Source organism: Oryzias latipes, chromosome 3 (genome assembly GCF_002234675.1).
Source record: "Oryzias latipes chromosome 3, ASM223467v1".
Taxonomy (NCBI): Eukaryota; Metazoa; Chordata; class Actinopteri; order Beloniformes; family Adrianichthyidae; genus Oryzias; species Oryzias latipes.
In genome coordinates this window covers 19694089-19721981 of record NC_019861.2, presented here as the reverse complement: position 1 = coordinate 19721981, position 27893 = coordinate 19694089, and the positions used below count along the sequence as shown (strand labels likewise).

At 40.0% G+C, this 27893-nt stretch overlaps 1 protein-coding gene across 1 annotated transcript; it reads left to right on the top strand.

The window, feature by feature from the left end:
• The first annotated feature begins 44 nt into the window (after positions 1-44).
• On the top strand, positions 45-26544 carry LOC101164387 (tripartite motif-containing protein 66). The gene is made up of 19 exons (XM_023953453.1): positions 45-210; positions 7016-7073; positions 7193-7237; positions 7941-8160; positions 11388-11517; positions 11849-11965; positions 12139-12253; positions 12532-12678; positions 13901-14018; positions 14133-14920; positions 18284-18490; positions 19211-19340; positions 19425-19494; positions 19575-19728; positions 20766-21628; positions 21738-21858; positions 21944-22018; positions 24043-24195; positions 24297-26544. Exons 1-19 carry the CDS (start codon positions 197-199, stop codon positions 24528-24530), a joined length of 3759 nt encoding a protein of 1252 aa, XP_023809221.1. The 5' UTR covers positions 45-196; the 3' UTR covers positions 24531-26544.
• The last annotated feature ends 1349 nt before the right edge of the window (positions 26545-27893 follow it).

The following is a 27893-nucleotide window of genomic DNA, read 5'->3' as shown; positions in this document are numbered from 1 at the left end:
CTTGCATGTTTTGCGACAAGCAGACTGAACTTAGGTGAAACACCAGAGTCCTGTTGCCAGGAGGCTCGCTCCAGCTTCCAGAAACGTCAGAAGTGTTGCAGCAGAAAATCTCACGATTAACTGCGAGACTTGGAATCTCCAAAATTTGGTCCGGGCCAAAGAGCGACATCCGACGAGGGAGCATCAGCTGCTGGAGATGCTCGGGTCAAGGTAAGGGGAGGAGAAGGCGGAAAGTCCATTTTTTTGGGGTGCGCGTGCACACTTATTTTCGCGCGTGAGTGACACGTTTAGCAACACTCTTGCATCCTCTATCACCCATGTTTGGCTGACGGGATGTTTTGCTTCCCGGCAGAATACATTTGCACACAGATGTAGTTTCCAGAAGGCTCCCCGCGCTCGCGAAAACTGACCGCGCGTTGACTTTGTTTTTTGCGCGCGGGGGGTTGCAGTTGTGGCTCCGCGTCCACGATGGTGCGGCGTTAGGGGCGTCATCTGCTGCGCACTTTGCAAAAAAAATAAAATAAATAATAATAAAATAATAACACGCTGAGTGATGCGCTGGAGGTGAGGCGGCAGATCATGCAGAGGCAGGCGGTGGCTGCGGGGGCAGATATCATATGCGTAATTCATCCCAAAACGCCTGATAAAAGTGAGTCTCTCAGTCAAAGAGCAGGGAGAACCAGGATCAGGTAGGAAAATATGCAAGAAGAACAATCTGGAAAGCCCGAATTCCCAGAGCCCTGTGGGATGGATGTGGATCAAATCCTACACTAAAGCAGTTTGTTTACACCAAATGCCTGCATTCCCACCGGATTTCTTCCGCCACTGAATTGTTGTTTCACTGTTTAAACACTAAATTAAATTCTTCATTGATTGCAATCTCTAGAATGTTTATTATTGTTGTTTTTTCATTGGAGTTTTAAAACATATTAAAACTAGCAAGTGATTCCCCTGTATAATACTAGATTGATCTTTATATATTTATTGATTGTTTGTTTATTAGTTATATGTATATATCATAATACATATATTTAATTTCTTAGGAGAATTCAATTTTCAATTCAATTTTATTTGTATAGCCCAAAATCACAACAACAGTCGTCTCGATGGGCTTCGAAGTAAAACATGAAATCAAAAGGATCACGAATACAAAGAGTTCAATAGAAAAATACTAAAATGAACTAACAAACTGACTAAGCTATACTGGCATCCCTGCCCTTAGACCCCCCTTCGCGGTAAGGAAAAACTCCCAAAAAAACCGGATTCCGGAAAAAACGAAGAAACCTCAGGGGTGCCCACATGAAGGAGGGATCCTCCCCCAGGACGGACAGGCGATTTACCAGAACTCTTAGAGAAGAATTAACTTATCTAAATCTACAACTACATATATAAAAGTCCAGCAGACGAGCTTCATCCAGCCGTGGTTGTGGGGACAGTCAAAGGCGCGAGTCGAGCCGGAGGCAGGAACCACAGCCAGGTGTAGGAGCAGGAGCAGAGACGAGGTACTCGGTCAGGTACAGAACAGAGACGAGCCAGAGATGAGCCAGAGGCAGGATCCACAGCCAGGTGTAGGAGCAGGAGCAGAGACGAGGTACTCGGTCAGGTACAGAGCAGAGACGAGCCAGAGATGAGCCAGAGGCAGGATCCACAGCCAGGTGTAGGAGCAGGAGCAGAGACGAGGTACTCGGTCAGGTACAGAGCAGAGACGAGCCAGAGATGAGCCAGAGTCAGGATCCACAGCCAGGTGTAGGAGCGGGAGCAAAGGCGAGGTAAACGGTCAGGAACTGGAGCACGGATGAAACAACTGGAGTCTGGAAGCACTCCCACTCCCCAGGAGGGGAGAGGAAAAGAGGGACAATACATGAATCGCACTGCACCAAACAGAGGCATGGAGAACTAAATGATAAATTATGATCAAGAATAGGGGAGAGGAAGGGTAGAAGTAAAAAAGGAAAGAGGACAGAACCCCAGTGCACCATAGTTACCCCAGCTTCAACTTCTAGCAGCCTTTTAAAAGAAATAGTTATTATTAAGTTTAATTTAAACAAACTAACATTAAGTTAAATAATCTCTGAATACTAACTAGTCTGACAATAAGCCTGTCCAAAGAGGAATGTTTTCAGTCTAACTTTGAATGTAGAAACTGAGTCGGCCTCTCTTACATGAGCTGGGAGTTTATTCCATAAGACAGGGGCTTGGTGGCTAAACGCTCTACCTCCAACTGTACTTTTACTAATTCTAGGAACCACAAGCAGTCCTGCATTTTGCGAGCGAAGTGTTCTCATTGGATGGTAAGGGACTATGAGGTCCTTAATATAGGACGGGGCCATTCCATGTAAGGCCTTATAGGTTAACAGGAGGATCTTGAACTTAATTCTAGAATCAACTGGGAGCCAATGGAGCGAAACTAACACAGGAGTGATGTGATCTCTTCTGCTGGTTCCAGCTAACAATCTAGCAGCTGCGTTCTGAACAAGCTGGAGACTTCTTAAGGAACTCTTAGGACACGCTGCTAACAAGGAGTTACAGTAATCCAGCCTCGACGTAACAAATGCATGGATGAGTTTTTCAGCATCACTCTTAGAAAGTATATTTCTGATCTTAGCAATATTCCGCAGGTGAAAAAAGGCAGTTCTGCACGCCTGAGATATGTGAGCCTTAAATGATAAATCCTGGTCAAGTAAAACCCCAAGGTTTCTAACTGTGGAATTGGGGGCTATACTTATGTCATCCAGGGAGACTATCTGAGCAGACAGAGCATCTCTGAGGTTTTTAGGACCAAGTATAATGACCTCAGTTTTTTCTGGGTTCAAGAGGAGGTAATTAATTGTCATCCAGGTCTTGATGTCACTGATGCAGGCGTTCAGTTTCTCTATCTGGTCATTCTGGTCAGGCTTCATGGATAAATACAACTGCGTATCGTCGGCATAACAATGAAAATTAATGCTGTGTTTCCTGATTATGTTTCCTAGGGGTAACATATAAAGCGTAAACAGGATCGGTCCCAAGACTGAGCCCTGTGGGACTCCATAGTTGACTCGAGTGCACTGAGAGGAATGGCCATTTACATTAACGAACTGATACCTATCGGACAGATAGGATTTAAACCACTGGAGAGCAGATCCTCTGATCCCTATGTCCTGCTGTAATCTATGGAGTAAAATACTGTGGTCGATAGTGTCAAAGGCTGCACTGAGGTCCAACAGGACCAGAATAGAAAGTAGTCCCTTTTCTGAGGCCAATAATAAGGTCATTAGAGACTCTAACTAGTGCAGTTTCCGTACTGTGGTGAGGTCTAAACCCCGACTGAAAGTCTTCAAAGTGGCTGTTGTCCTGTAGGTGGCAGTAAAGCTGCTTAACTACAACTCTTTCTAGGATTTTAGAAATAAAGGGCAGGTTTGATATCGGTCTATAGTTGGCCAAGATGCTAGGATCCAAACTGGGCTTTTTCAGGAGAACTACTCAAACATCAGGAGTGACAAAAGTGGACTCTAGCAAACCTGTTAACTAGTAACCCCTAATCTGTCCTCTAATCCAGCTCCAATTTGAGAACGAAAGTCCATCAAATTATTAATAGTAAAAATGATAAAACGCTGCAGGCAAGCATCTTTCTTCTTAAAGTTCCACCCTGATCGTATTTTGATCTATTGTGTTCAAAGTGTTGTCAGAGCTCCTTTAATGGTGATTTTGCCGTTTTTTGCCGAAATCAAAATCCTGTCATTTTCTAGGACATAGTTTCTGCAGAGCGGCAGGAGTTCATCAGAAATTCATATCTGAGTTGTGGGCAGAACGGTTGGCGCTGAGTAAGTCTGCCCCTATTTCTTGTCATCCATGCTCTCCCGCTAGCTTACAGCCCCTCATACCTTTACATTACTGATGCAACAAAAATGGTGAGCAAAGTTGTGGCTATCCAGCTGTACATTTTTGAGCCAGATGTTAGCTCAGACAAGGAAAACAAAGACGTAGATGGATCAATTTGTCTGCAAGTGGATACTTTGGAATGGAGCAGAGCTGGGAGCTTGTGGCTCGTTAATTGTAGGATCTATGTTACTGCTAAATACTTTATCAAACATTTTTTTTTCTTCTGCTCCAGATTTACTTCGATTTAAATAAAGAAATTGTCTGAATTGCAATTTAAAACTTAATTGTGTTTATATATGTCCATATCATCACAAAGATGCCACATGAACATGTTAAAAACAACAAAAAAACATTATTCATATCGGAGTCTTTGAAAAGAGAGATATGGAATCTTTGCTCAGATTTGATGGAGATTTTTTTTTTTTTTTACAGGAGCCATAAACCTGAATAAATGTAAAAGTCATAGCTAAAGAAAGTCAGTGACTCTGCTGTAACAACTACAAAGAGGACTTCTACCTACCCCATGATGGAATCCCTTAAAAGTTCTAGCTGCTCTCTCCTGTCATGCACAATTACAACAACTGCCTCAAATGAAACTGTCAGAAAGCTGAGAATTCCTCTTTAGTTCATCACAGAAGCAATTGTAGCTGAGAGGGAAACTTTAAAAGTGCACAACACTGTGAGTTGTTCCGAGTGCCCCCCCCCCCACTTTAAAAAAATGAAAGCAATGCATAAAGAAGTTTAGAGGCTTTCTCAGTACGGGAAGGAAGGGGTATCTATGTACTCTGTACCATTTTAGTATTGTACTTTGCTATTCTCTCAAAATATATTACTATCAGAAATATGGAGAACATTTTATTCATAAAAAAAGGCTGTGGCAAAGTAAATAATGGACAGCTTTGGACTAAAATCTTAGAGATTTTTGCTTCAATAATTCAATTCAAAGATGTAAGTATAGTTAAAAAATAAAAGATCAAAACATGATAATAAAACATTTTAGGTTACATTTTATACTTCCCCAACAAAGTAAGAGTTGGGGGAAAAAAACCTAAAGCTTTTCTGTGGCAAGTTTTAAAACAAAACAGGATGTAGAAATATTTTTGAGTGAACACCTTGTGGTAAGTAGTGGTACTGCACTCCAAACTGTCAGGAGTTTTCGTCTGAGTCAGTTTTCCTTGTTTTTGAGCTTTTATTCATTAGTATCCGACCAAAACGTTTTCTGGGCGGTACCAATTTATAAACAGGCCCTTTTTTAGCCTCTGACAGTAGAATTAAAACTATTTATTAACATAACGTTTATGACATGAGCAAACTTCAACTGGAAAGTTGGTACAAAATGCCAGAATGTCAGTATAAGTCACCACAAAGTACCTCTAAATGAAACACTGTGATGATCACATGACCTTTATGCTTTTAATGGTTTGTTTTCATGTAAATTAGTGCCTTGGGCTTTTTAATAATATTCTGGTGTTTGTGAACATTGAACTTTAATATTTTTAAACCTTCATAAATACTTTAATTTTATAATATGTAGCTCTTTTTCTTCTTCGTTTTCCATTATAGCTGCTGCTTCCTTAATGTGATTTATTGGTGTCTGTAAGTGGGTTAAGTGAAAAAAACATGTTTATTTCAAGTTCTAATATAAGAATGAGTTTTAAAATGTACTACCATAAGTAGTAATTTTAAAAGATTATTAATTATTGCCTAAATTATTTTTTAAACTATATATTTTTATTACATTATAAGCTGAGTCCCTTTTATCTTTTACTCTGACTAATAAACACATATTTTAGGTTTTGTGTTGTTGCTGACTCTTATCGCTGCTTCCTGCCCATAAAGGCAGCCAGTCTACACTTGATCCGCAGCCTGTTCAATCAGAGATGATTTTCATTTGATTTAAGCTCATATTTTAAGTTTAGATTTGCTTCTATTGAATCTTATATCTTAAGACATCAAAACTTGTAAAATGAGTATGGTTCTTTCTTACACTATTTCTTTTTTGGGGGTGTAGAAAAGTGACACAACTATCCTTGATTTCCTTGCTTTTTGAGGAGTATTACAGTCAAACAGAATTATAACTTGAAAGCAGTAGAAGATAATCCTTCATCTTCTGTAACCTTATCGCCTCAATGTTAATAGATGTTATAAAGGATGTGCTTTCAAGGAAGAGATCACAGCTCAAGTTTCTATTATGGTGAAGCCTCTGGAGAAGTGGTGTTCGAAGTGGCAGCTTTGAGGCAGGAAAGCTTTAGTGTGAAGCTAGATGAAAGTGCAGAGGTTAAAAATGCTAAGGAGCAGGGCAGGGTGCGCTACAACCGGCTAATTGTCTTTCAAAGTGGGTCTTTGAGCGCGCGACGGGGAATGGGATTGCTCCGAGGTCCCAATGGAAGAATCCTAGGATGGGAAGGTGGTAGGTCAGGGTTGGGCAGACTAGCTTGTAGGGTTACATCTCAGAGTGGCTTAAATGATGGCTCAACTTAATGGGGAGTGTTGAAGTTTTTTCATTTTTTGTTTTTAGCTTTCATAGCAGCATGATACTCTTTCTTTGGCAGATAAACAGTCAGTGTTTTAAAATACCCCTCACTGTGTCCACTCTTTTCTTATGATTCATCAGTCAACTGTTTTTTCCATCCTCTTCCAGCATGTGCTGTTCATCTTGTTCGCCAAGTTGACTCCAAAATCCAATTAATTTTGCAGTGTTGGAGGGAATTGCAGGTGTAAATCGCGGTCCCATCTGGAGCTCGTCCAAGCCTGACCTGGTTTTCGCGTTGTACGTTTGACTGTAGCTCCTGTGGGAAGCCGTCCCCTCTGCTCGCTGAGGAGGGTACTGCTTCCTGGCACAACAGGAGTCTGACTTTACCTAATCCTGCCTCACTCCACCTCCTCCAAAGAACTAAAAGGTGCATGCTTTTATAATTTTGCATGCCTTCCTCATTTTAGGTCACTTTGGTTTTTCCTTAGTGTTCCATTTTGGTAAGAGCTTCCGGGGATTTTTTGCCCTACAAAAAAATAATTATGTTATCTCCCTAATTCCCATTTATTATGCAGAGGCTTATTTAAGAAAAAAGGATGAGATTTTTTTGGGTCCTTTTTGGAGGCAGCACCAGCGATCGGAGGAGGAATTTAAACATGACTGTTTTCTCTTCCTGTGCAGCGAGGGTTTCCTTCACTTGGATGAACAGGGGGAGGAGAGAGCACTGCGAAGCTGTCATGTAAGCCGTCTCCTCTGGGGCCACCTTGTGGTGCACGCTGCTTCCTGCCTCAGGTAGAAGCCTCCTAGTCTCTGCTGGCGAGGCATCAGGCAGCTCTCTCTTCTCTTTACTCCCTCCAGCTGAGCAGGCGACACATCCCTCCTGAAAGCTCCAAAATGGAGAAGGTAAGCTGTCTCTTCTTCTTTGTTTTGTTCCTTCATTTGAACTTTCATTTCCCCACACCACCAAAACACGGTTTCTGTATGTGCATCAGTTTCAGATCATGCAAAGAGGGCTTTCTGTGTTTAGGTTGGAGCGACTCATGGGTTTTATTTGTACTTTTCTCACCAAAAAAGTCATTTTTGTTGTTGGAAATCTCTGTGCTGTCACCAATGCCAAGGCTTTTGGATTTGATCCATGGTGATCTTCATTGCTATCAAATTAGGCACAAGAATCTGATATTGAATCCATCTGTTATTACTGTAAAGTACAAGATAAGTGGAAAAAGGAATACTGTGCATAGATATATCTGCCAGCGGCTTCAGTGTTTTTGTATCAGTTTATATCGGAAGTAAAGAGGTGATTTGGAATGTTCTGACAGAGAATAAACACGTCTTTACGGATGTGTTGTCATGTTTCGCAGCATTTTCTTTGAAAACCAAATGAGGATGAACTTCAGAAAGTAAAGCCTTGTAGAGCTTCAGTCTCATCAAACGCTCATTGATATTCTGCAGAAGGTTTCTAACTAGTGACACGTAACAACTCTTTCAAGTGTCATTAAGCCCAAAGTAAGGCATCTCCTTCAAGAACCGCCTGGTATTTTTTTACCGCTTAGCCCGCTGCATGTGTTTACTGTATATTTTGAAACAGTGCAGGTTTCTCTTTCAGATCTGCTCAGAGTGCACAGAGCCGACGCTTGCACACAGCCTCTGTACGCTCTGCAACAAGTGGTTGTGTTACCAATGCACAGATGTGCACCAGCATCACAGAGCCTCCACCAACTCGCAATATGCAGACTCATACCAGCAGCAGAGGCCCGGTGCTGCACAGCCACAGTGTCCTGACCTGCACCCGAGAGGCTCCAGCTCTCTGCCTCCTCCTGCCCAAGGCAAGCTATGTTCCCTCGCCTTTGAAGCTGCTGCGACAGACTCGTTGTGGCCGCTTTAACTGTCATATGATAGCTTTGTTTTGTGGTCTTAGGCTTTGGATATTTGGTCCTACTCATAATGCTTTAGTAGAAGCCACTTGCTGCCAATAATGCACAATTTTGCCCATAATAGTTCCTGGAGATCTGTGTGCTTTATTGGACCTATCTTTAACACATGGCCCAGATTCTGTGAGACCTGGATGAGATCATTTCTGCTAATATTAGCATCTTGCTATTTAAAGCCCCTCAGCCATGCCCAGCCGCTTTGTTGCCTGCATTTGCAGATTTTGTCTGCAACAAACTGTCAAATCATAGCAAAGCACACTCAGGAGATCCTAATTATGATACGAGAGCATTAGTGTTAGGTTTGTGCTCTTATGAGAAAAACTTTGTGACTGCGCTGACAGACAGGATGTGGTCAGTCAGATCAGGCTGATGCACCTGGGGTGATGCTTCGCTTTCTGCCACAGAGATCTGTAAAGATCTGCTGGCAGGAAGGGGCTGGCTGAGGTTAGCTGGCCAGCAGGTAGCGGCAGATCTCTGCTCTTTAACCTTCTTAACTTTTATAGTATTTTTCTTTTTAGATGCCCAAGGTAATTTACCCTTGTTCTGAAAGGTGCCACAAATATCTATCAGTACTTCTTTTTTTTGTGGTATCTGTGTGGTTTATGCTTATGCACTTTTTGTTTACTTAACCTTCTTGTCACTCAGTATAACCTCAACTTCCTTCAGCACCAAAATATTTGTCATTGCAGTGCTCTTATTCTGTTTTTATGCAAACATAACTCACTAAAAGTTGTTCCTCTGGCTTTAAACTCGTATATATTTGCAACGTTATAATATTTTTATTGCAAATATTACAGAAATTACAGTAACCAACTGCAGTCGCAACAAAAAGTCTTGGGATTGTCTTCTATATATTCATAAAATATGTATGAATATAAAATTTGGTTCCAGACTCAGTAAAACTTTATTTGCTCAGGCAAAACCAGATCAATCCAAACTCCCAAGATTCACATCCTGGTTGAGGAAAGTTTGTTTACAATCAAATCTAAAGCTAAATGTGAACTTTTCTAAACTAAGAATTGTACAATTGTTAACAATTTTAAAAGGTTGAGGTTGAACGCACACCTTTGTAAGACATGGTTCTGCTTGTAATTTTCATTTTTGTTGGCAGCTGACTTTACCAAGTGAAACACAATCAAAATATGAATGAGGGAGCATTGTTATTGTTGTTTTTTTTACATATTTATAACGTCCAGATAAGTCTTTGGGCATTTTCATCAACTTGCAAACAAAATGAAAAACATCAGCTGAATATTTAACTGCTTGATGTGGTGTACAGCACTTAGCAAACCAACAACAACTGCTAAAATAATCATGAGAAATTTGCTTTTAGTTTACTGGAGTTCATTTTCCTCAATGCTTTGATTGTGAACATGACTGTTGTGTGACATGTCTTGCACATCTTTATTAGATAGAATTGCCTTTTTTGGCAACGTGAGAAGAAAAGTGCGACAATCTTAAACACACGAAATACAAAAGCTTTAGCTGTAGAAAACAAACTATCCAAAGCTTTGTTCATAGGAGCGATGGAAAAATTCTGGGTTTAAAACTGTATCCCACACCAATGAACCGACTCATGATGTAAGAAGCATCACACATGTGTTGTGTTAAATTTAAGAAGGATTAATTATTTATTGTTTTATTGCATTACATTAGTATAAACTAAATGAAAGGTCTTTTTGGGCCATTTTTACTTCCTTATTAGCAAATTAAAAAAGGGATGTTTGGAATTTTTCGTTTTTTGTTGTCGTTGTGTAATACATAAATCATATGGAAGCACATGTGTCTCATAATTTAGAAAGAAGTATTTATGAAGTCAATACCAGAAATGCTTTTCATTTTTACAATAAAGCTCCATTCGTTGACTCAAAAATAAAATGAAAAATCAATCCGCCAAATGGCTTTTTCTTCTCCAACATCACTCATTCTGTCACTTAATCAGAATGATAAAGAAAATGGTATTTGACATTTCATTTTCAAAACTTTCTCTATTAAATGTGTAGCAAAATTCAATCAGAAATATCTAATTTGACAATTAAAATGGATTAACAGAAATGCCTTTTCATTTGTAACTGCAATGTAACTGCATCAATTGACTCAAAAATCAAATTAAAAATCAACCCTCCAAAATGTTTTTCATTTTCTACTTCAAAACCTGTGACATAATTAAAATGATAATGCAAAAAGGGAATTACATTTTCGTTTTCACATCCACCGCGCAAAAACTGTTGCATAAATTATTTCCATTCAGCATTTCGAGTGTAGACTTTTATTTTGAATCATTAGACAGATATGCTTCCATAAAACCGTGACCCAATAATTAAGGTTGAACCAAATCTTGGTAAAAGTGTGTTCTTGTGTCCCTAGTTCATGGCGAAAGAAAATGTTATCAATCTATTTTAGTTTCCCAGCTTTATTCTTCGAAAAATTGTCAAACTTTGGGTGAAAACTATATTTTCAGACAGGTGTAATGGACCAGGCAATCACAGCTAAGAGCACAGTTATTTAGTCCAAAAATAAATCCTTTTTAATGTCAAACAAAGTTCACAAAGTCCAACTAAACAAACATTAGTGGTTTAAAGGGACTCATAAAAGAGGTCAACTTAAACTCAATGACTTGTAACTTAAGAAAGAACTCAAATACCTGACCTGCCATTACCACACACCTTTTAAATGAGTGGGTTAAACTACTTATGATACATTAAAAGGGGTTGAGATGAAAACATCAACAAAAGGAGAATAGAGAAACCCATTCCCTTCACCGTGGAGTCCAGATAGTGGTGGAATCCTCGTGGAGAGCTTCTCAGTTTGGCACCATCTTTAGGCAACCTTGGGCAGGTACAGCTCCACATAAAAACTCACAGCAACAAACAATTAATATACACAAATAACCACAACAAAAGTACATATAAAATCAAGTGGAACTGTACTCTACACCTTAACGTCAATCCTGTGTGACTGCAGTCATCACACAGGTTTGTTGAGTTTTCAGGAACTTGAACGCTGACTGTCTTTTGCCCTGACGACGTGTGTCCCCTGCTCTGCTCTTGCCCCAGTTCCGAATCACAATTTGCCTGTTGCTGAAGTTTTCCCCTCCCTTCATCTCTGTGTATGTCTTTTAGGTCCAGGGTCAAATCCTTGCTCCCTCCTAATGTGCCACTCTCACAGACAGGAGCCCTTGGAGTTTTTTTGTGAGTCGTGTGACCTTCTGTGCTGCAGCAGCTGCCATCTGTCCTCACACAAAAACCACAGGTCAGTCCTCTGATGCACAGCGCAAGGACGCTGCAGAGACGGGGCTAACCACAGGTTAAACACCTTCTCCCAGATGAAACTCGCTCTAACTGACTTGTCACTTTTATCATGCATATCTGCATACCCTACCCTTGGCTGACCTAACTTTCGTTATGCATTCATACCCTTTTTTGTTTGTGTGATGTTACAGTGCAGTCACTGCCTCGAAGGTCACCTGCATAATGTCTTGTCCTTAAGGAGAAACACAGTTAATTGTGGTGTTGCTCATGCCTGAAAGAATAAATTAGTGAGCTTTCTGTTTGGTGAATAATTAGATCTCTCATTTGTGCAGAGTGCTGCAGATCAGGAAGGCCCTTCAGGATCAACAGTGGCTGTTTGAGAACCTGATTGTTCAGGTGGAGGAGAGGAGGTCTGCAGTGGAGAGCGGTGCTAAACAGATAGAGGACAGGTTGGTGTCAAGTCACTTGTAATCACAATCCGGGTAGCATCTGCCACCAACGGTCTATAATCAGACCAAATGGGATATGGCATATCAGTGAAGAAAAAATCAAAAAAATCAAAACTCGCTATCTTGTGAGATTTAATCGAATTGAAACATTTTCCTCTTTTCTGTCCCTCTAGACTGCATGAAGTCAAGATTGCACACAGGAAGGCAGAGAACCAGATTAAAATGGCAAAGATGATTATGATGAACGAGCTTAACAAACGAGCCAACCTATTAATAGAGCAACTGGAGGTAATTACGTCCTTTCTATCCTTCTTATCGTTTAGCCAGCTGTGAGTGTTCATGCGGAAAATCCAGAACTGCCTTGATGTGATCAGCCCCGAAAGCAAGCAAACAGCAACCAGTAATAATCTGTCAGAGTTGCTTAAGACGTCCCTCGTCCCGTGAGCTACATCTGTTAGAAACAAGAGCCGTTGATTTGCCGTCAAGATAGCCCCACTTTGCGCTCCGTCTGCCAGAAAATTGATGACTGAATTAGTATTTGTTGATTTTATTTTATTTTTTTACAGAAAATTTCACAGGACTTTCAGCACAGTCTGGAGGACCAGCTGCAAGGGGCAATAGAGATCTGTGGACAGCTGGACCATATTCAGAAGTTCGTCACCTGGGCCACGACCCACCACTGCAGAGGGCCGGTGCTCTTTAGCAGAGCTTTGGTGAGACAGTCAGCAGATGTCATTGCACCCCTACACAGACGTCTGAGGGGAGTTCAGTGAAACTCTAGGGATATAAAAAACGTTTGTTTCTAGCTGCTCATTTACAAGAGTCATTTCTGTCAATTTGAAAACATAATACTTTGATAAAACCATGAGCATCTTTAAGTTGCCATTTAACGAGGAGCTGGGGTGCAACGTAAATGTAAAGTACTTTATATTATCTAATATTTTGAGGTTTGCGGACATGAGCTCATCCTGGTGTTGCTGGGATTCGTGCAGTGTTGCATGACAGTGCAGCACACCATCTAGGGTAAGCTTTGTGTGTCAGAGATATGGCCTCAATTTGACTATAAAGGACATTTTTGTTTTACTTTATGATTTCTAGGTTCTCAAAGTGTGCCGTGTCTGCAAAATGATCCCAAGTCAAAACCTGTTCACTTCTATGATAATAATATTCAACAGCACTGCTTCACATCATATTTTGTTTTGGTAATACCATTGATAAAATTGGGGGATTTTCAGTTAAAGCACCAGACTCGTGACTCTTAAAACAGTTTGCAATTAAAAAAGCTGACCTCATTTCATTAGAATTTATTTTAGCTGTTGTTAAACTTTGTTCGAAACCCATCATTTTTTTTAATTTCTTTTTGCCTGCAGAGCATTTCAAATCAATAGAAGTGCACAGGTGTAGTCAAAGACCCCAAGTGGCAGCAGTCTGCTGCTTTTTGCTAACCTGCGATTGCATGTCAGGGCGGCGGTCTGGAAGAACTGGTTTATTAGTTCACGTTTCACTTATGGGATGGGTTAGTACTAAATTATCTGAGTTATGTTTTAATGTACACCTGCCACAGAGTCAGCAATTTAATAATTTTAGTGTGCATATCTCTAATGTATTACTATAAAAGAAGAAGGGATGTTACTCTTACCAACTCAGTTACCTATTATCACAGTTACATTAACAGCCAAGCACAAGGGGAAACGTGAAGACAAAATGTTATTTATACTATTTGTTTACAATATATTGTGCATTTTTTAAAACCTAAATGATGTAGTTCAGGTTAAGATATTATAAAAACCTACTTTAGGTGCTGAAAATGAAATATTTTGAACTTAGCATTGTTTATTTATGATGTATATAAGTAATGAGTGTGTCCTTGGCTTTTGGAAATAATAAAGGCAATTAATTGAACTGTTTTTTTCAAACTGAATGTTCTTGTGGCAGATTTCTTTCCAGATGCAGCACCTGCTTGAGGCATCTCTCCACTGTGACTCATGGAGTCCTGTCAAAATAAAATTCAACTGGGATGCAAGTTACTGGACCAAGCAGATTTCCTCCTTAGGTAAAAGAAAATGTGTGATTACAGTCTTTCAAATGTCAATTGTAAGTTGTGGAAGAAAAAAATCTGATCTGAGGGATTTCTGAGGAGAAGTCTCACTAAACTTTGTTTTTACAGGCCAGCTGACTGTTGAGGGGGGAAGCTGCCCCCATCCTTCCGGCTTTAACAGTTCCAGTGTGATGAGGCCACAGCCAGTTGCATGTTTTGCTCTTCCAACCATGTTTTGCAGAGGCAGAGAGCCAGACTGTGGCTACCAGACCTGCTGTGAACCTCAACTGTGTTGCCTGCATGGCATTCCCTCCAAGTCAGACATGAGCAGCTTAGACAAAAGCCAAGTGGAAACCACCCTTTATAACTCAAGCTTCTCTCAGGACACACTTCTGTCTGGTTCTCTGCACCAGAACCAGCAGCTACAGAAGTGTTGGGATACGGAGAAGTCCTTGCAATATCCCACTGCTGCCTCTCCTGTCATCCAACTTACCTGCAGCCAAGGACCTGTTGTGGAACCACAAGTTGCTGACTCCCTTGCCCACTCTCATTCTGTATCTTACACCGCATTTCAAGAGCATCAAGGGGAAGTTCTTCCAGACAGCCAAACTAAGCTAAACCGCGGCCGGCAAGGACCGTGCAAGGGGAAATTGTCACCCAGTACGCCTTTGCTGCAAGAGCTCAGACAAAAAGTTATGGACAAAGACATTCTGGCTGAAGACAGCTGTGGGGAGAGACTCAGAGTGGAAGAGACTTGTGTACAAACGGGGGTTGAAATCAGAGAACTGTTGGATGCTGAGTCAGACAGGAGGGAGCAGAATCCTCTTCAACAACAGCCGATTCAAGCATCAATAAGAACTGTTGACCTGCAGAAGACCAGACTTTTACTGACGCTCAGAGATCACGGCATTGGCAAGGTAAGAAACAAAGGATAGGGTTCTGATTGGCCAGTATCAAAATGCTTAAAAGGTGCAAAAGAAATCATATTCCCACTGGTGTAAATGTGATGCAGAAACATTGTTTCGGACGACAGATAAAGAAATGCCAGTAGTGATAATGTTTTGCTGCAGGCTTATGTTGTTTGCGGAGGACCTGTAAGACTTGAAAAAGCGAATAAAATGAAACATGACTTAGAAAAAGTGCAGAACCGAAACATGTCAAAACATGAAACGTATCAAAATCTGAAAAACTCCAGAGGTGAAATTAGCAAAAAATTATTGACTAAACCAAGGTATGATCATACATAATCAAAGTTGGAACAATGAGCTAGAAAACAACATGAGAAAAACTTATAATGATATATATTTAAAGCCAAATTATGATAAAAAAGAAAAGAAAACACAGATCCTAACAATATCCTTCAATAGAACTCCTACAGTAGATACCTTAAACAAAACTAGAGAAGGTAAAAAGCAGGCTGTTTAAGGAAAACCAAAAAAGTGCAGGTGGCTATCCAGTCAGGGGACTAGAGTCATGGATCTGACTGAGCAGAAGTAACACCCAGACTTTCAGAAAGTCTTCTCAGAGTTATTAGGGGCTGAAGCTTGCTAGAAACCTTCTTGAAACAGACAGGTTGAGAAATGAACCCCTGGAACCTCCCCAGACCAGACATATGGATTTCAAAGTGGCCTGCCTGGCATGGGTTAAAGTGGCAAGTGGGAACAGATTTTATCAAGGGTGATTCTGCAGAAAATCTTCCATTTGGGAAAAAAGAGCTTTGTGGAGAACCCACATGTAGTTGAACCAGAGACAAATGTGGCAAAAAAAACAACCCTGAAACAAATCAAGTCAAATTAAAAAGACGAACAGAAATCTAACTAAAAAAACTATGTAAAAACCCAAACAATCAATTAGAAACTAAGACTCTTAACTGAAATAAATCTTGATTAAATTATCAAATGGGAAATAGTTGTGATCCTTATTAACAAAACCAGGGTGTACCCTTACAAGAAGAAAAAATCAGGAACTAGGGGAAAAATTACACATTTTTAACAATTTTGAAAAAGCGTCAGTAAAAGCTGGCATAGACCTAAAAAAGTTTTCAGTTTTATAAAATTGGAGGAAAGCAGCTGCTGCATCAACCCAAAGCTACAGTCAAGCCATCTAGGTTTTAAACCTCCGCAGCCTCGTCCTTTTTTCGAAAACTCCTTTTGAATTTCATAACATTAGATACATTTATTTATTGAATGTTACTGAACATTTTTACTACAAAGATAGCATCCCTATTGACCTGTAACCACTTTGATATAAGTTTAATGCAGAAATAATCTAATTATTTTAGATCAACGATCTAAAAGATGACAGTTAGAGTCTGAATGTTGCAAAGGATAATTGGCTAACAAAAAGGCTAAAACGGTTAGCATTTTAAATATAACAGGACAGCGTCATTTGCAAAGAGCAGAGAGAAAATCCTGTGGTCCCCAAACTAAAGTGGGTGTCCATTTCAGTTCTATTACTGGTGTAACGGTGTAACCGTAAAATTATCAGCACTAAAAAAAAGGGTTAAATGACTGCGTGAAAGGTCCACTCTGGATTTGCCGCAGCATGATTCATAACTGTTGTCCCTTTTGTCTTGAGAAAATAGGTTGTGATGTGACTCAAGTGTTGCATGGTGTCACAACAAATTTAATGAGGTGTTGAAACAAAGAGCGGTGGATTTTTTTAAAGGTGCGTCTGTTTGAATGTAGAAAAAGTCCCTCTTTCAGTGGTTTCAACTAAACTGTCCCCTTAACTAACGGATTCCCTAATCCTCCAAACAGATTTGTTTGGGTTGGGTCTTTGGTTAGCACAAGCATTTCCCATGTATTCAAAATGTAGAAACACAGTCAGACAGACAGTGATTCCCAAGAATCCATCTATCCTTTTACCTAATGGGCTCATAAAATCTTTTTAATGACATCATTATGGCTGAAAACAGCTTCAAAATGTTAAATGTTAAAGCGTTTTTAATGTAAGCAACATTACAATCAAATTGTAGCAAGCAGTGAGGGTGAGGAGCCCCTCACTCTGAAATTTTGTTTCACACGTGGTTTTGCACAGTTTTCACCACCTCCAATGAGTTTTTTTTATTCTTCACAGCTCATGACATGATCAACCACACTAAACTGTTTATGCCGAAACCTGTTCATCAGTGAAGGCCATTTCCTGTGAAAATGCAACGTTCAAACAGTATTCTTAAAAAACCAGGAAGCCAATGCCGAGAAGAATAGTGAGAGAGTAACTCGTTTAGCCATGTTTTAATAAAAAAAAGAAAGAAATCCAGCTGAAAAAAATGGATGCAATTGTGGAAGTGTCAAAAGACAGTTTTGATGTAACACCCGCATTTTCCTTGATTATGAACCCATTGAAAGCTGCTACTTCAGTGAGCACTTTATTTTAATGCCAGAGTTCTCACCTGTGGAAGGTGACAGCTTGCTGAAAACATATGGTGCCACTGAAAGAGTAGATGATAGTGCTTGGGCAGCCCTTTTCATCATTAACACGTTTAATAGCAGAATTGTGACTTTTGTATGAAGCCCTCTTGACGGATTATTAAAAGCACAGGGAACTTGTTATTTTTGCATTTTCAAGTCACTGCATCTGGAACTGATATAAATACACCGGGGCACACTCATTTATGTACTTAACCTGTCATTAATGAGTCACTGAGGGAATAGTAGGATATGCCACTTTGATTTTGGCCTTGCTTTACACCAAGATACATTTCAACGCCTCATCGTTCCAGAGAGAAGGATTAGAGTCTATTTTTCTTTACAGTCTGGATCCTGCCCGCCCTCCCTGGGGGGCATAGATCAGGTAAGTGTTTTAATCGCATGATACTTTGAAGCACACGCTCAATGGAAGATGAGCTTGAATATGCATGAGGGTGTGCTAGAGGGAGACAGAAAGGGACACATTCAAAATCCTCGTGCCATTTCTTTTTCAGCCCTTTTTCGCTGTATCAGTTGAAGAAGGAGTGAAAGTGCTTGAAGATTTGTGCAGTTTTTAAACTGTAATGAGAGTGAGAAGGATGGTGGTACAAAGAGAGCTTAATCCTGGATTTGCATTTGATAATTGGTGTGGAATGAAGTAACCTTTCATCGCTCGTACTATTGCACTAATATATGCTGTGTATTTGTAAGGATTGAGCCGTTTGAATTTTTTCCTAATTGGCTCTGAGACACCCACACACACACACACACACACACACATTTGCCTTTTAGTTGTTAATGGAATGAACAGAGGCATCTTTGTATTTTATTCATCTCAGAAGCCCGGCCACCTGTGTGTGTTTCTAACAGAGATCGCCATCCCTGGATGTGCCGGCGACAGCCCGCATGTGTGCGTCTGGTGAGCAGGGCGGCAGGCCCGGCCTCAGTTCAGAGGGCTCCAGGAGGAAGAGGCGCTCACGCAGCATCCCGACAGAGCTGGTGGCTCCATCTACCAGCTCCTACCACGATCAGCCCACAGGGTGCTCCAACAGCCAAAATGCAGGACCTGCAACGAAGGTAGCCCTTCATCAGAGTACAACCAAGAGTGTAATCATTGCAAAGAAATATAAGTGTCAAGCTATGGACAAACTAGGCATGGGACACGTGTTCAAGAACATGCTGAATGCACATTCTTCATGGTGCTCACACTGGACAAACAGGGAGGGGCTTCTTTTTCTACTGTTTACAGCGCATGCCCACCGCTTACAGTTGAAAAAAGGGTTGCCGCAAAATGTTGAATAAGGCTTTTTCTTTCACAGCTCTATTCTGATATATAAAAGACTTTGTGTCATATTATTTCGGCCGGGCACAAACCACAATTATTCATTTCTCCTTCATGATCAATTTTTTAACCGTTGACACTTTCATGAATTAAAAGGGACGTCATCCATCTGTCACTAGCAAATCCAAGTCCCTGACTGGTCAAAGTCTGATCTGGTTTAACTTGCAACATGTGCTCAGTTGAAGTGTTTTTGTACGTAGAGGTTGAAAACGATTGTAGAAACTTGCGTAGTTACGCTTGAAGGTTGGAGTTTCGAATGTGGAAACCCAAATTATGAGTTTATGTACCTTTACATAGACTTATCATTGAAAGTGGCTGCTTGAATGCATGTTGCCAAGGGTGGTTTGAACTGGTTTGAATTGTCAGAAGACTATAAGTTATTTTTAAATGGTGTTAACAGATTTTTAAGTATTCATTTAAGTTTGATAATTGGGTAACATCATGTTTGTGGCCAGGATGACGTCACAGATCATAGACAGAGAAGATCCTCTGATGGGGTTCTTTGTGGCATCAAGGAATCTTCATCCGAAATGGTCTCATCCGGCAGACTTCAGTCTCACTCACTGTCTCAAAAGTTGGATCCAGGTAGAAGATTAGTGATAAAAAGCCTTTTTTGTTAATCCTGACATTTTCTAAATAAATTAATACATTTTCTCTTTTTATTCCAAGGTCACACAGCTTTTGTGATTAAAGACTCTGATCATGGAGCCAAAGACAAAGACAGAGGATCAAGTCACAGGTAGGAATTCTCTGAGTAAACCATAACAGCAAAGCATAGTTTTTAAACCATGTACCATTCATTTTCTTTTGCATTAACAGAGATGTTTCAAAGGATTCCATCAAAAACAGAGTACCAGTGGTTTGCTTGGAGCGTCTCAAGATACTTGTATCACAGCTTCCACCTCACGGGAGAAGACAGAGTGACCCTTTGCCCGCCAGCGGGCTGGAGAAGTGTGAAACTGTCATAGTAGAGGTATCTTGGATTCTGCAGTAAAAGCAGAACTACTACTTGAACTCAAGATTTTACTTTTTTTCAGAACAATTTTAACGACCGTTCCTTCATCTTTGTCTTAAATTTGCCTAAATTGTCTTTTAGGCTAATTTGTTTTAGCATAGATCTTCTGCATTAACTAATATTAATTGAAATTTGCTAAAATTGGTTAAAAAGGGAGCTTTGAATATGGAAAACCTGACAAAACCATTGTTTTCTGTGTCACCCATGAAAGAAATTGTTCATATTACCTATAAACCCTGATCTATACCCTAGCTATTTGACCCTGAAGTCACTCTAATGATCTACACTCCCCAGCCTCTTTGTAAGGTACACCTACCGGGTTGGACCCACTTTTGCCTTCAGAACTGCCGTAATCCTTGGTGGTGTAGATTCAAAAAGGTCCTGGAAACATTCCTCTGAGAGTTTGGTCCGTATTGACATGATAGGATCGCACAGTTGCTGCTGGTTTGCAAGAAACCAGTCTGAGATTGATTACAGCTTTATTACATGGCGCCTTGTCCTCGTTGAAGTAGCCATCAGAAGATGGTACACTGCAGTCATAAAGGGATGGACATGGTCAGCATCAATACTCAGGTAGGCTGTGGCGTTGGAACCATGCTCAATTGATACTGATGGGCCCAAAGTGTTCCAAGAAAATATCCCCTATACCATTACACCACCACCACTTGCCTGAACCATTCATACAAGGCAGATGGATCAATGCTTTCATGTTGTTGACACCAAATTCTGACCAGTTTCCTGTAAAAGTCACTTCAATTCCTTTTTCTCCATTCCGATGCTCGGTTTAAACTGCAGTAGATCGTCTTGACCATGTCTACAAGCCTAAATGCATAGAGTTGCTGCCATGTGATTGGCTGGTTAGAAATTTGGGTTAACGAGCAGCTTGACAGGTGTACCTAATAAAGTGGCAAGTGAGTGAATGTTGGAAGTATTCCTGCTTCTTTGTTGTTTACATTTAGTTTAAAAAACATGTTTCTGCTCTCTTCTGGACATAGGAGGCAGCAGGAAGCCCTGGAAGGAAGACCAACTGCTCCTTCACACCTGAACAGACGAACTCCATCAGCACTGACTTCAACATCCACAACAGCAGAGAGAAACTCAGGTCTCACAAAGCTTCTACTCTCCTTTCTACTGGCTCTAAATATGACCCACAGAGGGACTCTGTGCTCGACCTAGACTCAGACTCTGAACCCAGGTCAGGCTCTGAAGAAGCTGTTGCTTCTCCTGTTCATCCAAATCCGCGCCTGGACTCAGAGGCATCATTGGAGTCTGATCCTAATGTACAGTCTTCATTGGATGCCGAGCTTGACTGTGTGGCTGGGGTCAAATCATCAGCTGCAGGAGAGATGTGTGGGGATTCGGAGCTGAGTCTTGAATATGAAGCGGACCCAGAGTCAGATGGGGCAGCAGGATCAGAGGACAATCAAGGACTGGACGCTGAAGAAGAATCAGAGGATGCTGATACAGAGTCTGACGTCCTGCCTGAATATCGTCCCACTTTTCTGGCTTACACTGATTCAGACGCTGTTTCGGATCAGCCTGCAGACTCTCAGGGATCTGTGGAGTCTGAACTCGATGTAGAATCAAACGCTGAGGGTGCAAATGACGATCCTCAACCCCTTCGCTCTGACGTGGAAGAGGAGCTCCATATTGGCCCTGTTCAGAGGCCACTTCTCATTGCAAATCCCACCGACCAGGGAGACTCGGAAGAAATCCAGTCCGAGCATGACAGTGCAGAGATGGAGAGCGAGGATTTCTGTGCGGTGTGTCTGATCGGAGGGGAGCTGCTGTGCTGTGACCGCTGTCCCAAAGTCTTCCACTTGTCCTGTCATGTCCCGCCTCTTTTGAGTTTCCCCTCGTAAGCTTCTTTCACTTCTCTTTTTATTCAATCAGCATTGCTCAGCTTCTCTGTTGATGCTCATCAAAGCAGTAATGACTAATCTGTTGCTGAATATTATCTTATGTAGAGGGGACTGGGTGTGCAGCCTGTGCAGAGATGCCATACAGCCAGAGGTGCAGTACAACTGTGAGAACGAAAGAGCTTCTGGAGCAAACCCTCTGCACGGACTCTCTGCATGTGATCAGAGAGTAGGTCATTAAGATGAAAAGTATTGAGTTTGATCTCTTTCTTAAAATCTCCTAAAAATGTTATTATTATTTTTTTTTTTTGCAGAAATGTGAGCGGCTGACCCTCCTGATCCTCAGCAACATTTTGAGCGCACCGTTCCATGAGCCCGTCAGTCCACTTGTGAGTGATGATTGCAGGGTAACGGGGAAAAGCAACCCACTCTCACCACGCAACGCGTTTCTGCTTGTGCGTTCAGGCAGACATTTGTGCCCCGAGGAGTTTTCATCTTATTTCTGCACACACAAACACACTTTGATTGCTGTTATATTTGTCAGCGTTTGGGGGTTACAAGGCTCCCCCACGGATGTTTGCTTTTTAACAAAGTCGCTTTTATATTCAGTTCTCCTCATCAAAGCAGTGTAAGCACATCCTTGGGGCCACAAAAGTGTTGTGAAGCACTTTCATCTTTGAGAGATTTTTAAAGAGTTGAACCATGTTTTGTTTCTGCTCACATTTATGTTGGCAAGCATTGTTCCTTCTTTTTCTGCTGCTCATCTGTTTATTTTGTTTGATCCCTGCTTTTGTTCAGAGATGCACACAGATTGTTCCTATTTTTATTCAAAGTTAAAGTCTAAAATATCAGAACTAAAAATGTCAACAAGGTACAATATTCATCAGAATTTAGTTTATAACGTTTTAGCATAATGCTTTTTATTTATTTTTCACACAAGTAAATCTTGTGTACACACAATAAAAACAGGAAATAGTTTTTCTCTGTTCACTTTGGCAAAAAAAAAACAACATTTACTTTTTTAAACTTATTGACTTGGACACAAAATAAAGTATTTACAGTGACAGGGAAACATTATTTTCTGCTATTTGAACATTTCTCTTCTTTCTGCTTCTGCATCTTTTATTTAATACTTCTTAAGAGAAATATTATAAAGTAGGCAATCAAATAAGAGTTTTGTAAAGATTATAATTCTTTTGAGTGAGCTATAAATGCCAGGGACATTTACATGCTGCACAGATAAAAACAGACCCCCTAGATATAAGTCAATAACTCTTATTTGAGAAGTTTTCTTTAAATTTGCAAAACAAAATCTGCCAATGGAATAAGAAAAGTAGTCTTTCTAAGAATTCTTATTTTGCAAAAAAAAATTCTAGTCAAAAAGTTTTTTTAAACTAAGACGACTTGCTATTGAAAAACTTTCTTGATGAGATAATTTTTCTTGCAAGACACAAACCAGTCTTGAAAGAAAGGTCTTTTTACTCTCTGAAAATTCACTTTTTGCATTTTGAAGCTTTCTTTTTCAATGTATTTACGTTGCACTAAGAATAATGAATTGAAGAAATTCTGGTTTAACTGGAGAAGGCAGAAAAACACATTATTGAGAGGAACCCTGAGAAAACAGGAAAAAAGCACAAACTAGAAACTAATCTTTGATGCAGTTCTGAGCCCTGATACTGAGCAAACTGGAGATGAGTGAAGTGTGGTTTTGGGTTTTATTTGAAACTTGGTGAGGTGTGAAACAAGTGCCTCAGAGCCACAGGGGAGAAATTAATTTTCAGCAACACATGAAACTGAATTCAGACACACATGAGGGCTGTATCCTGACGGCGTTCACCACACTATAGCATTTCAGTACCATCCTTTTGTATATCTGAAAAAACACCACTAAAGGAGCATGGAGGAGAGTTAAATATATAACAAGGCTGAACAATCCAAAGATTTTGTTTCTCTATATTCTGAAATTTGCTATTTCAAATATGATTCAAGCAAGCACCTATTAAAGGAAGGAACACCAAGATAACCTGTTTTGTTTAGAGACAGAATCAATGCTTAACTATCAGCCATTAACCTCATGTCAGTTTGACAGTAAAGTGGAAAAGATGGATGCTCGCTGTGCCATTTAAGGAAATGTGAACTCACTTTGACTAAGTCACTAGCTTTGTGGAATCATACAAAAAACAAACAAAAACATACATTACCATCCATTCTTGCCTAACCTTTCACAAAATGCTGTATCAATACTTTTTGATTAATACGACCTTGTTATTAACAGTAATGAAAATGTTTTTTATCTTTTATTTTTACATTTTCTTCTACACAAAGATTTAAAAATGTCTTATTTTCAGACATCGCATCTGTTAAGATGTAGCTTAATCACAAGGCTCTTACATGTCAATGCTGTGTCATGCAGGCACGTCATTATTATCAGATCATAAAGAGGCCAATGGATCTGTCTGTGATACGAGCCAGACTCAGTAAAGGGAATCCTGTCCATTACACCTCCCCGGATCAGTTTGTCGCTGACGTCTATCTCATGTTCCGTAACTGTGCGAAGTTCAATTACGTAAGTGAATGCTTGTTCTGTGACAGCAGTTTCATCGTTGATTTCAGTGAGCCCCGATCAGTATTGATCAAACTGTGTTTTCTTTCTTTCTCTGACAACAGCCTGACTCTGAAGTAGCTCAAGCAGGCCGCAGCCTGGAGGTCTTCTTCACCTCAAAGCTGAAGGAGGTTTTCCCAGACAGAGCGTTCCAGGTGGCTGATGCAGACTCCGACAGTGATGAGTACGACGAGGCCTGCAGGACTGCTGAGAGCGGCTTTCCATGGCCAGAGAGAAGGGAGTGCCACAGAAAGAGGAAGAGGAGGCAGTCCCTCAAGTCAAGGCGTCATTATTTCTAACCAAAGGTGACTGGAATCAAAGCGGGGCCATTTGGTCTACATTACACAGCCGGATTTACTGGCTTGTGGTATGACGACTGCGTTACCGAGGCAACAGGGTGGTGTAGTGCTTAGCCTAATGGCAGACATGCTTCTGTTTATATCTCAGTTGGGGTTTTTGTGTTTTGCATGTCGTTCATCATTTCTGTAGGTCAGCAGCTCTAGTTAGTTTAACTGCTAGCTGGAAATCTGTCTAAGGTGTGAATTTGAAAAAGAATGTTTATCTCTGTGTGGCCCCTGTAAGTCACCTACTTCATCCCTTTTAAAATATCCGAGTTACAAGACGGTGCAGGAACAGCTGATCAAAGGAACAGTGTGTAAAAATGGATTATGGTTGCATACTATATGCTACATATAACTATGATGTATTTTCCTGACTGTCATGTATTTGGTTTAAGCTTGCAGCTATAGAACATGTGAAAGTTTGCTGAGAATTGGCTTTAGCGTTTGACATTGTAGCTGTTGGTTATTTGCTTTTAATGCTCTGCACTGCTCACTATTCTAGATACTCTCAAAGAAACCTATAGAAGTGTAAACAGCTATAGCAGAAATATTGTATCATGCAGAGGATGCTATAGGATGGTGTTCTATCATCTAAAATAAGTGTTTTTTCAAGTGGAATTGAGTGCTGAGAAGACTTTAGTTCAGGTCTTTTCTGTTAGTTTTTTTTTTATTATTTGCCATTACAGAGTTTCATCTGCTAAACTTGTCTTGCTGATTTAGCACATATATGTGCACAGATATTGATGCACAACTAGATAGTTGCTACCTTTCTAACATGTCCAGTTTGTCTTTTGTAGTGCAGATACAAAAGTCTTAAAGCTATAAGAACTGGTAAAATCTCACCACACCAAAGGTTTTAATAGGACATTTTGCATCCTTACCAGAACAAAGTAAAGTTGAACAAGAAGAAATGTAATTCTTACATCAACTTATAACCAATCTGGGTGAATAATGGGTCATATTGATGTGTCAGCAAAGTAATTTACTCCTCTAATAGTTTACCGGTATTGCCCCAGGCTTAATAAGAGGATAGTATTTGTGCTCTTTAGTTTTGGACATTTTGAAGGATTTCTTGCTATATGTAGAGGTATACTGTTGAAGGATAACATGGCTTAATATTAACATACAGAGCACTTCTTTTCAAAACATGCTTTAATTGTCTTCAGCAGCTTAAAGTAGACAATGCTTAACTTATTATCACTGCATAAACAGTATTAGCACTGAATATATTTAATGTTTTGAAGTGATTAAGGATGGATTCTGTTTGTCTTCATATATAGTTTTGACCATAGCAGCACACAATTGTTTGGCTATTTTTTTCATACAAAAAAATCATTCAAGAAAGACAGGAAAAATATATGTCCTCCAATTTCAGTTAAAAAGTCATTCTTGTGAAACAATTTTTACAATAAAAGCATGTATACTATTCACAACACTTAGAGTATTTTATAGGTTCTCTGTCCTGAAAGCAGCACTTGCATCTGCTTTGTAGTTATTTTAAGAGATGTCTAAAAGCAGTAATGTTTAAATTAAATGTTGAATTTTCTTATTTTGAATTTGATTCCAATGAGAAAAAACAGTATTTGTACAATTTAATTTCCATTCAACAAAAGTATTTTATTTTCCTCCAGTTTTTTGCAGTTTTGCATTTGGGAAAATTATTTTGGAATTGCTACAGCACGTGTTTGGGGAGTATTGGAATATTTTAATAAAAGACATGCCGTAGTTCATGAAAAAACAGAAAACGTTTGTTAAACATTTGATGTTTTGTACAATTTTCAGTAATATTTTCTTGTTACTTTACATTTATCGGGTATCTGCAATTACTAAAAGAAATAAAACATACATTTGAGTTAAAAATACATTTTTTCTAAAAGCATCTTTTTATATATATGTATAGATATATGTATTATACCATTGCTTGATATTTCTGACAAGTTTGGAAATTCGTCCTAATAAATTATCAACAGTTCTCTGTTTCTCTTCATCATCTCTGCCTGTTCTTTTGTTTTAACCTTACAAATACGTCTGAAAATCATGAAAGCGATGTAGCTTTCTGGACCATTCAGCTCAGACGTGATATCACCCAACTGTCCGGCCTCAGGGACACGGCTGGCTCCTGCCCCTAGCAACAGTAAAACAAAGATAAATGTCTTTAAAAGGCCTTTACTGCACATAAGCCATTTTCATGGCCTCAAAAAGATAAAGGTTAGAGTTAAATTCACAAAGTCATTAACCTCATATAAACTACCGGAACATTTAATGTGTCTGTCTGGATACAGGGAATGTGTCTTAAACACGTTACAACCAAAAACCTAACTAAACCAGTTTTTTTTGTCTGTTAGTGTGTTATGTAACGGGCGCGTATCTGTCTGGCTGCAATCCAGCTCGTAATGCGCGTCCGTTGACCCAATCAATCTGCGTTGTGTTCTTTTTGTGTTGCTGGACAAATGAGGAGAGTCTGGACCCAAGCATCTGCTGGTTGCTACCCGTTTATTGATCACCACAGCGGGATCTGTACATCAAACAAAACAGATAACTTGGTGACATGTAGTTCTCTGGTTCAACACATGGGGTCGCAGTATCCTCCTCTCAGCCGTCTCAGCGCGAACTGCGAGGCAACTTTCACAAAATAATAATAACTTAAAACATTTCTTTTCCAGATTTCAAAATAATTATAAGTTCTCAAAATATTAAAATACGTGCAACTTAAAATAATATTCAGGACAACCAGCATTACCATCAATAACACAAAAACACATGAAACAGAGTCCATACCTGTACATCAAACAAAACAGATAACTTGGTGACATGTAGTTCTCTGGTTCAACACATGGGGTCGCAGTATCCTGTTGAACAGAAAACCGGGAAACTTTCCACGTGTCTTCTACAAACTTATAACATATCTGCAAAGTTTGCAGTGTACCGAAACAACATTCACCACACAAAGTATGGGGGGGGGGGGGGGGCGCTGTCGATCAATACAGACCATGAATTTCTGCTTTTTTTTTTTTTTTGGATGATGGTGTGCCGCGGGATTTTTTTCAGGGTTAAAGTGTGCCGTGGCTCAAAAAAGGTTGAAAAACACTGATCTAGACCCATTAGACAGTGCTCTGAACCTTTTTTCTTCAATGATTTGTGATCTTCACTGGTGTCCATGGATTACATGAAATCTCTCCACCTTTATCCACCTTTGCCATGGTAGGAAGAACACGTCAATATAAGGGTGGGGTGATCTAAGATAGCACAAGGCAAAATGATTGGGTTAAAGTGAACTTTGAATATGTGCATATACTTTCATTCAATTAAATGGTCAGAAGG